General features: G+C 38.1%; 1 protein-coding gene across 1 annotated transcript; it reads left to right on the plus strand.

The window, feature by feature from the left end:
* Positions 1-5,360: 5,360 nt before the first annotated feature.
* ATC70_006692 (uncharacterized protein) lies at positions 5,361-10,280 on the plus strand (the record flags this gene model as incomplete). The annotated part of the gene is made up of 1 exon (XM_064825964.1): positions 5,361-10,280. One exon carries the CDS (start codon positions 5,361-5,363, stop codon positions 10,278-10,280), a length of 4,920 nt encoding a protein of 1,639 aa, XP_064687478.1.
* Between the last annotated feature and the right edge of the window lie 1,725 nt (positions 10,281-12,005).

A 12,005-nucleotide genomic window follows, 5' to 3' on the forward strand; every position in this document is an offset into this window, starting at 1 on the left:
TAAGGAACATCGCTCAAACATTATTGTTCTTTCTATTATTGTGGTTCCGTCAACACTTTCCTTGCGTAAGTGATTGACAACCAAGGTAGCGACTGAATAATTCATTTATGTTTAGCAACTCCTCAAATTAGGCATGTAATGGTCCTAATATACAGTCTGCAGAATCAACGTGGTGTGTGAAAAAGCAAACCGTCCCTTTCCCTCTTGCTGAAATACGCAACGCAACTTTAGACCTTTGTTAAATGACACAAAAGCATGATATCACCAAGCGGCTTTCAATAGACAACATTTCGTAACACCTAGTCTATCCATTCATGGTTCGCCATCACTTGACATTAACATCTTGCAATAGGTTTCATCATACCTACTTTGCTCAAAATTGTCTTGCTTCAAGAAAAAAAAAACATTTATCTCTCAATAGCAACTCGCCATCCTCCAATCTCAAACCCAACAACTACACTATCCTTTTCTTCCTCGCAAATTTTCCCTATAAGAACTTGCCAATTTCAATCCGAATTTCAAAATCGAATTTCAAAACTCGATTTTGGAGGGCCCAAACCTCAAAGCCGAAAGCACTTTTATACATCCAGAATCTTTGTTGATATGAGGTAAAAGTTGGCAAACCTTGAAATTGACACCACATGTTGTAAATCAATGATAAAAGGCACATGTTTGACGAAGCACTTGGTACTGCTGGGAGGATCTAGTACCGAGTGTACTACTTTACCTATAATATAAAAATAACTTTCCTCACGTTATAAATCCAATAAACATCTCTCACATAAAGCTGTGTAATGGATGCCATATTTAATAATTATTGCACCTTATGTTATTTTGAATAAAGAAAAATTTAAATTGTGACAGTTTAGACATACTTTTATTACGAACATACTATAATGTTAAATGACAGATCAATAGGAGATTAACTAGTTGTAACCCTTCGTTGTTCCAACCTCTTAGCCAATCAGATTGCTTGAAAACTCCGCTGATCTAAAAAAAAATTGCGAGGGTTTCCCTCTGTTTTGATGTGAGGCAAAATTTTAAGCGCCGCTATAATAGCAATATAGCCGCTGCTATCATCAAACTTCCCCCAGGTGCTAGAGCATGCCTTACTTACACCACCTAGCTTTAAATTCAGGCATTGAGATCCTCAATCATCACTAAAGTAAGTAGCGATAACCAAGTAAAGGCAGCCTATCTACCTCCTAGCCTCGGATAAAGTCTTGTTGAGCTTCAGGGATAGGCACATCCACACAACGTAATAAAGATGTATGCTTCGAAAGAAACAATAAAAGAAAAAAGGAAAAGAAGAAAACAACATACTACTATAGGAGTATAGCAGTATGTAGGCATGAAGGATAAAATGTTCACATAAAATGAATGAAAGAAACGAATATAACGAATACAACAGAAAAGTTGTTATATTCAATGCACCGCAATGATGTTCTCGTTATATTCTTATTGTGGCAACAAGAACACATACATGAGCAACGTGCATGATAATAGTATGATGTAAAGCAACACAAGCATGTACAACTGCAGAAGCAACAGTAGTATGAGTGTTTAATACAACATAATAAGTAACGTTGTTTCATGTGAAGCAACAGAGGCAACACAATCGGCAACCCACGGCCATATATAACAAAGTATTACCAGGGCAATACAGACATATAGCACTGTATCATGCGTATTGTTCGTACATAGTACGAAGCAACGGTATTGCGGATAACTGTTGAGCTGATCATATCACAGCCAATGAAAAAAAGAAAACGCAACAAAGCAAACATCATGAAAGCATTATTACGAGAAAGGAAGCAATAATACAAACGTCCAGAGAAGTTTCATATCATTGGAACCAGAAGAAAAAAGTTACTACTTACCACAGCTACAGATAGACCAGAGCATACACAATCATCGGGTATAGGCTAGAGAGCGAGCATGCACCAGGGATAGTAGACCAGGAAGCACCAAATTAGCAGCAGCAGCAGCAGCAGCAACACCAGCAGAGGCCAGACAAACACCAAAGAAGAAGCAATTACCAGGCATAATAAACCAAAGAAGCAGGCAGCAGCAGAGATAGCAGAGAAGTAATGGCAGCAGCACCTACGCCAAACAGGCAAAAAGGTTTTCAGAGCGTAATAAACAAATTCAATTAGTGTTAATTCTATGCCTTCCAGTGCTCGTTATCGAATGGTACCTAATATATTTCACTTCAAAGAAGCAGCATCAAATTTTTCTAACAGTACAATACAGCGTTATCAGAAGCTAGAGTGTTATTATCAGTCAAACGGTTTCCAAAACCACAATGGTTTGATACTAAACGCGTTTTGAAAAAAGGGGGAACAACGGTGGTATGGAAAAATGATAGGGCGCCCTACACGACGTCACGGCCAGTAGATTTGGTCTCATTCTTCTACCGTGGTAGCCGCAACTGCTGTACTTTAATTTGGCATTGTGTAATGGCATTTTTGTGATCAAATTTGACTTGATCTCACATCCTTTAGACGTTTTTACTAAATTTGATTATGAAAACTGTCGTTGTTATATTTTACTTCTTAATTCATTTATAAAGAGTCGATAAAGGCGCATCGGATGATGCTGGTTACTTTCAGCTTTCAGACCGAAAATAATGAGCAATTTGCAAAAATATAAAAACAGGTATTCTGTGATAATGTCAAAATTTAGCATACGCAAGTCTTATAGAACGAGTTTCCAATGTTGCGTTTCGTCTTTACAATCAATTTGATTTAATAAGCATCATAGAAAAAATCTTCATTTTTGGGATGAAAAACGCGATCATTTGAGTTTCAAGAATTTTCCCTTGCTAATACTCATGTAAAAGTGATGATTTTTATGAATTTACAATGGCCTAAAAAAAACTGAGATAAAGCATCAATAAGTAAAGCGCAGCAAAGAAGATCTTTTTGGCGCTATTTTTAAGCGTTCAAAACGCTTTGTGGCATAAGTTATTCGAGCTTGAAAATGTCTAAATTTGAACAGAATTCGACCTAAAAATAAGGTTTAGTAGGCTACGTTGCTAAGTAAGTAAGTAAATTACAACTCTTTTTGATGCCCTTATATTCTGTATTTTACGGAACTCAATTTCTTAGTGATGGACGCTTTCATTCCAATTCTAGAGCTCAAATCTTGCTATTTGAAATGCGTGATTACAGTAATCCTAAGGCTTGAGAGTCAATAATATTATGCAAATTTGAAATGAAATGATCATCAGGTTGACAGGACGCTATTGATGACCGGCTATAATAGAAGAGATATTGTTGTGCCAGAAGGGCTACAACTGTCTATAAAGATTAAGGTATTCTTGATGGGTAGATATGTCCGTGTTTTGCAACAACACGGACAAGCTATGATAAGTGAAGTGCATCTCAGCTATCTAAATACTGAGGTTTACCAGATGTGATAAGCATTGTACAAGATAAATTGCTACTTTGGCATTCAGAACTTAGTATAAATAAAATAACTCTTGTCTTCATCAATAAATCTTTAGTTTTTTTGTGTCTGATCTTATTCAAATAAGTCTTTTCTTGTTTTTATAATATCGAACATTTTTTATAAGCTACAAATAATAATCCTTTTATTCTTTGTGCTTAACAGATATCATATCTAGCCGTAGAACTACTAGACTATTAAAATCTATTCACGATGTTGAGCACTCATGATGATGATCAAGGAAAAACGATAGATACTAGATACGCTAGCGCTAAGTCGGCCTCAGTACGATGGGAACCGCAAACAAAATTATGTATCAAAGAAAACCCAACAGACATTTATGAAACAGTACATTCGCTATTACAGCAAAGGTTAGCTTTGAGCGATCGTCGCGATAGCTTTTTCTTTGGTTTCCACAATAAAAAATACTATAAAAGGTAAAGTGGTGCAGACTGAATACATACTAGCCCCCTCAGAGAGCTCTCGAAACGTTAAAAAACAGACGCATTTTTGCACAAGCTATACAGTATAATATATCGCTTGTGTAATCTCACTTGATGCTCACTTTAGTTTTCTACAAAGTTACGAGGCTAAAGTAAGTCTATTTGGAATTTTTGGGCAGCCTTCTGCCTAAAAGTCATAAAGTACAGAATTTTGAGCAAAATTATAAAAAGAGCGTACATTTGGAATTTAAAGCTCTTATAGCATAATAGGCCCAACGTAGAACTATTGAATGGTTCTTGTTTTTGTGGAACTTGAGGCTTTATAGACTAAAATTCACGGAAAAAAAAAGAATAAAAAAACAGTAAAGTCAACTTGATAAAGGCATATTTTATTATCAAACTGACAGGTGTAAAGTAAACTGAAGTCTCTCTACTGGCCAGGTAGATGATCCTACTTATATACTATAACAATGGATAAAAGTTCTATTAATTAGATTTGTGGAATACATCCACTATGATCTGCATTCCGACAGTTCATCCAGTTACCAGATTTAGATATAAACTGTATGTACACTGGATTAGATGTACGATATCGATTTATACTATGATCATGAGAAGATATGGACTTCAGATACGCTAGTACTATAAGATTCATACTATATAAGATATAGGCTATAGATGGCACCACGGACATGGATGGCACTATAGACTTATACTTGTATTCCGACATTAACTACGGATGTTTACCATATCTGGATAGGCACCAAGATTAATGCAATATGAGCTTGTTGCTTCAGATGTGCACTTCATGATCCACGCTATAAGACACATGCTTATATCCGTGATACTAGCTACAGATACTTTATGTACTACAGACTTGTACTATATATGAGACATGCTATAGACATGCATACGATATGCTATAGACATGCCATATATCCAGATACATGCTAAAGATGTATGCTTAGCGATATACACTCAGATATGTACTATTAATATAGACTAAGAAGACTGTACCTATCGGATACATGCTGCTAGATCAATATTAATTATCCTTATAGAAAGGATAGATCAGGGTACTTCGGATGAGAGTCTAATTATTCATCCAGACAGAGCTAAATCATGATTAGCTTGCTGGAGTTGTCTTTTAGCATGATTAGACATTAGTTGATCTGAGTTGACTTATTTGTCAATCTAATTAATAGAACTTTTATCCATTGTTATAGTATATAAGAAGGATCATCTACCTGGCCAGTAGAGAGACTTCAGTTTACTTTACACCTGTCAGTTTGATAATAAAATATACCTTTATCAAGTTGACATTACTGTTTTTTTATTCTTTTTTTTCCGTGAATTTTAGTCTGTAAAGCCTCAAATTCCACATTTTTTTCAACTCAAAGGTTATCACTTTTACACTTTATCTTATACTCTACATTTTATTATTCTACTTTAAAAACTATTTTTATCATGTCTCACAACCAATACAACGCTACCGAAAACACTCAAGAGGATATTGCTCAAGACTCTATCCGTGTTTCTTCTCCTTATGACTCATCTATGCAAGTGGATGAGCACGCTCAACTTTCTGCAGTTGATCATCTTCTCAAGAAGATTGACACTGCTCAGGCTCGCTTGGATCAGATCCATCGTAACGCTGGTGATACTTACACTGAGGAAGAACGCTTGGCGGCTGATGAAGCATCTGCGTCTATCGAATGGCTCAGCAAGCAAGTCAATGCGATTACTAAGAGGGCTGATTCCAAAGCAAGACCTGTCAATCTCAATGAGATCCCCCGTTTCCAGGTGGTAGGACAAGCTAAGCATTGGCCTGACCATCCAAGATTCACCACAGTCGATCATTTCTTCAGTGCTTTTGAGAACGTCATCAGAGCATCCGGTAATGAAGTAAATTTGGTTTGGAAACGCTACGTGCCTGTTTCACTGCCATTTGACTTCGAATCATGGACCAAGAATGATCTTCTGGCATGCAATGATTGGGATCAAGCCAAGGCATTGTTCCGCAAACATTTTGGTGCTCCCATCAACTCTGAGGAATCCATGGCCAAACTCTTCAGCATGCGCATGAAGAACAAAGATACTCTACAGGACTATACGAATAAGTTCATGAAGTACGTCAAGGATTGTGGCTTCCCTCCTAACAGCAACATGTTAGCCAAGTTCTATCAGTTCACGCTGTTACGCAAGAATCAGCAAATGATGGTCAACCAAATGTCCGTCAAGCATGGTTCCAACCACAAATGGACTATCAACGAGATCTATGAGTGTGTGTTGCCTTTGTTCCTTGTTGACGAGCAAAATCGTGGTGATGATGATGTTGAGGTCGACATCAGAGGTAAGTGTAAGGGTGGTTCTGGTGGTTCTGGTTCGAGAACAAAGATGGCAAGGGTATCTGCCACTGGGTATTTCTGTGCGAAGCATGGCGGGAGCAATGCCAACCACAACACCATTGACTGTAAGTCAAGATTGAAGCACTTTGGCTCTGACAACAAGCCTAACCGGGCTACTACTGCTGCTCCGTATTCTATGAATTCCTCATCCTCTGATCCCAAAACCTGCAACTTTTGTGGTAAGCCCCGTGCTTACGGTCATCGTTGTCAAGAGTTCTACGACTGGAAGAAGGAGAGAGAATCAAGGAAGAACATTGGTGTGCATACTGTACAAACAACCACTGTTCGCAAGGACAACAAGTCTGGTTCTGGTTCTGAGACCAACGATGTTACCATGGAAAGTAGCACTGATTCTGACATTGGTGATGCTGTTGGAGATGTCACCATGGAGGAAATAGATGCTTGCTTGGACGAGATTGAAGCAGAGGATGCCTCGCTCAACTGTAAGTCTAATGTGAAAAATGTACCTGAAAGTTTCAATCCATTTCAGTTACTGACTCCTATTATTTTAGAGAGCAAAGAAGGAAAACCAGTCCGTTTGATCGCGAAAGTAGATACGGGATCAGATTCCACCTTCTTAAATAAAAACATTTTTCACAATAAATTACTATTCACTTCCCAAGATATTATTTCTGTTGAAGGCAATTTGAACTTTCTGAGTCATTCAGTAAAGAGATTGGGTAAAACACCAGCTATCAAGATAAGATATCTTAATGACATTGCATTTGATCACTCGTTTGAGCTATCCAATTTTATTCAGGACCTAGGCGATTTTGATGTGCTACTGGGTGTAGACACATTGAGTCGACTTAGAATTGGGCTAACTGGCGTTGCTCACAAGTTTGCTGATATTGGACATCTTACAGAGGAAGAGAAATCAGAGCTTCTTGAAAGCATCGATTTCGAAAATGTCAATTTTGATACTAAACATTCTATTGATCCAGAAACCGCATCAATCTTTGAATCCCAAGCTGAGGAGAATAAGTATATGAGCAACATCCAAGATGCTATTGATGAGAATCAGAGAATCAAGCCTGGAACGTTTTGTAACGTGCCTGAATCTGAGATCACTATACCAATCAAGGAGAATGTTGATTACTACGTCAAGCAATATCCGATCGCACATCATGCAATGCCCGAAATCGAAAAGCAATTGAATGAATGGCTGGATGCAGGAATTGTAGAACAGTGTAGACCTAACGGCTTATTCAACAGCCCTCTCATTGCAGTATCAAAGAAGGACAATGATGGCAAACCCACCAAAACTCGAGTTTGTATGGATGTGCGGAGGATCAACCAGCATATGCCCAACAATACAAACCAATTTGAGATACCAAATATACAGGATATCTTCACCCGGATCAAGCAGAAGGGGACAATATTTTCGAAAATCGATCTGAAAAACGCATATTTTTCATTTAGAATTTCTGACATATCAAGAAATGTGCTTTTGTTCAATTTTAGAGGAAAATCGTATAGATGGTTAGGCTGCTGTTTCGGGTTGCGCCCAATCACATCTGTCTTTAGCTCTGTCATGAACATTTTGTTTTCTGATATGCCCAACGTGGAGGTCTATGTGGACGACCTATGCCTCGTATCTTCATCCTTATCCAGTCATTGCGAATTGATTAAGGAGGTGCTGAGACGCTTGACACATGCCAACTTAAAGATTGGTGTTGAAAAGTGCTCCTGGTTTCGATCTAGCATCTACTTGCTAGGCTTTGTAGTTGGTCCTCATGTTTCCAAGGTTGACATGCGACGTCTCTCTGACATTGATCATTGGGGTCCATGCAAATCTGCCAAACAGGTTAAACAACTAGCTGGTGTTATTTCATATTTGAGACCACACATCCCAAATCTGTCAAAACTGATGGCGCCTATTGATGCTCTACGAAATGATCCAGATGCTGGTAGCAAATGGACTGAGGAGCACACCAAACGACTTGAGATTATCAAGAAGGTCTTGTTATCTGAAGCTTTACTGACTGCACCAGACATGAATAAGAAATTTTATCTTGAATGTGATGCTAGCTTATATGCAGTTGCAGTCATTTTGACGCAGCGCGACGATCAAGGACGCACAGTCTATGTGGCGATGTTGAGCAAATCTCTGACCAAATCCCAACAGAACTGGCCTGTCCTGAGACGAGAACTGTATGCCGTGTTATTCGGTTTAGTTCGTTTGCGACCCTTATTGTACGGGCATCCTGAGATTGAGGTTATGACAGATCATCGAGCTCTGATTTATATCTACACATGTAAATGTCCTACTAGAGTCATTCAAAATTACATGGAGATTTTAAACGAGTATCCCCAACTGCAATTCACTCATATCAAGGGCTTAGACAACATCTTACCTGACAAACTTAGTCGCTTGTATGAACCTTTAGAAGATCATACAGAGCTGGCGGGAGACAGTGATAAGAAAATTGCTAAATTACAAAAGAATATCATGAGAAGCAAAGGCTCCAAGAAACGATTCATTGGCAACAATAAGCAAACAAAGCATTATCTAACCAAGAACAACGTAGTCTATAATAAAGACAAGCACTTGAATGTACTTGCTATGAAGATCAAGGAGGGCAATTATGAAAGCGTTGCTTACATTGCACCACCTGACAATGAGAGAGACCAACTGCTTCGTGAAACTCATGAATTTGGACACTTTGGTGCCACTAGTATTGTCAAGAAACTACATGAAGAAGGTATTCATTGGACAGGTCTATATGATGATGCAAAGGCAATTTGTCAATCATGTATGGAATGTGCAAGGCATAATGTAGTTCAAAAGGGTTACCATGAACTGAGAAACGTTGTAGCGTATGGTCCATTTGATCACATAGGCATTGACTTTCTTGGTCCGTTAACTCCAACCAACAATGGCAATATATATATATTAGTTGTATACGACATTTGCACCAGATTTATTATAACTCGTGCATTGCCCAACAAACAAACCGATACTGTCGCTAGAGCTCTGACTACCATCTTTGGAGACTTTGGCGTAGTACAAATACTACAATCTGATAATGGACGTGAATTCAAGAGTGCTTTGATGAGCGAGATCGGTAAAGCACTTGGCATCAATCAAAGATACTCTACGGCTTTCCACGCTAGGGGCAATGGTGCATCCGAATCAGGTGTTAAAAATATTCTTAATGCACTTCGTAAGATGGTCAGTGAACACATCTATGACTGGGACTCGGTTCTACCTGGAACTCAACTGGCTATAAACACAAAAATTAGGTATCGCACTGAGAGTGCACCTTTTCAATTGATGTTTGCTAGACCATTGAATAGATTCGTAGACTACGATGATCCTAAGATCAAGGACAACTTACCAAAGAAGCCAATGACTCTCGGTGAGCTACGCAAGAAGGCAGAGATTATGAACCAGGTTGTCTTTCCAGCTATTAACCAAAGAACACAACGCATTATTGAAGAGCAAGCAACGCGATTCAATAAGCATCACAAGATTACACACTTCAAAGTTGGTGATTGGGTTATGGTAAGACTTCCGCATAGAGAAAGCAAACTTGAGGCCGCTTATGATGGACCTTATCAAGTTGTTCAAAAGAAAAGATCTACATATGTGTTGAAAGACGATATGAATGAACTACTACATCGCGACTATGTGCCATCTGAATTGAAGCTGGTAGCAATCGACGAGTCTATCATCGAACAAGAAGTATATGAGGTTGACGAGATCAGAGCGCATCGTGGTCCTGAACACAATAGAGAGTATTTGGTAAAATGGAAGACATTTGGAGAAGCTGCCAACTCCTGGGAAACTGCTGCATCGTTCAACAACCCTCAAACCATTCGTAAGTACTGGGCAAAGATCAAGGAATATGAGCTGCTTGAGAAGAGAAGACAGGCACTAAATAGTGACACTGCTTCCTCCAAATCAAAGCGTAAGCGTGATGATTCTGACAAGCGTTTGAGAGGCTCTAAGAGACTCAACGTTGCAGAACAGTAAAGTGATGTTTGTCATGGGATATATCAGGGCAACATGCAAATTGCAGTAGCACCTTTAGACTATCACATTGCGTTATATCTTTGTCAGCGAATGCGAAATACAGATCATTGATCGTTTACATAATTCTTTGAATTAGTCAACATGCGTTGAAACTGGTGGGGGCAAATGTGGAATACATCCACTATGATCTGCATTCCGACAGTTCATCCAGTTACCAGATTTAGATATAAACTGTATGTACACTGGATTAGATGTACGATATCGATTTATACTATGATCATGAGAAGATATGGACTTCAGATACGCTAGTACTATAAGATTCATACTATATAAGATATAGGCTATAGATGGCACCACGGACATGGATGGCACTATAGACTTATACTTGTATTCCGACATTAACTACGGATGTTTACCATATCTGGATAGGCACCAAGATTAATGCAATATGAGCTTGTTGCTTCAGATGTGCACTTCATGATCCACGCTATAAGACACATGCTTATATCCGTGATACTAGCTACAGATACTTTATGTACTACAGACTTGTACTATATATGAGACATGCTATAGACATGCATACGATATGCTATAGACATGCCATATATCCAGATACATGCTAAAGATGTATGCTTAGCGATATACACTCAGATATGTACTATTAATATAGACTAAGAAGACTGTACCTATCGGATACATGCTACTAGATCGATATTAATTATCCTTATGGAAAGGATAGATCAGGGTACTTCGGATGAGAGTCTAATTATTCATCCAGACAGAGCTAAATCATGATTAGCTTGCTGGAGTTGTCTTTTAGCATGATTAGACATTAGTTGATCTGAGTTGACTTATTTGTCAATCTAATTAATAGAACTTTTATCCATTGTTATAGTATATAAGAAGGATCATCTACCTGGCCAGTAGAGAGACTTCAGTTTACTTTACACCTGTCAGTTTGATAATAAAATATACCTTTATCAAGTTGACATTACTGTTTTTTTATTCTTTTTTTTCCGTGAATTTTAGTCTGTAAAGCCTCAAATTCCACAAGATTGACAAATAAGTCAACTCAGATCAACTGATGACTAATCATGCTAAAAGACAACTCCAGCAAGCTAATCATGATTTAGCTTTGCCTGGATGAATAATTAGACTCTCATCCGAAGTACCCTGATCTATCCTTTCTATAAGGATAATTAATATTGATCTAGCAGCATGTATCCGATAGGTACAGTCTTCTTAGTCTATATTAATAGTACATATCTGAGTGTATATCGCTAAGCATACATCTTTAGCATGTATCTGGATATATGGCATGTCTATAGCATATCGTATGCATGTCTATAGCATGTCTCATATATAGTACAAGTCTGTAGTACATAAAGTATCTGTAGCTAGTATCACGGATATAAGCATGTGTCTTATAGCGTGGATCATGAAGTGCACATCTGAAGCAACAAGCTCATATTGCATTAATCTTGGTGCCTATCCAGATATGGTAAACATCCGTAGTCAATGTCGGAATACAAGTATAAGTCTATAGTGCCATCCATGTCCGTGGTGCCATCTATAGCCTATATCCTATATAGTATGAATCTTATAGCACTAGCGTATCTGAAGTCCATATCTTCTTATAGTATAAATCGATATCGTACATCTAATCCAGCGTACATACAGTTTATATCTAAATCTAGTAACTGGATGAACTGTCGGAATGCAGAT

The sequence above is a fragment of the Mucor velutinosus genome (assembly GCF_035048745.1).
Source record: "Mucor velutinosus strain NIH1002 chromosome Unknown tig00001547, whole genome shotgun sequence".
NCBI classification, from domain to species: Eukaryota; Fungi; Mucoromycota; class Mucoromycetes; order Mucorales; family Mucoraceae; genus Mucor; species Mucor velutinosus.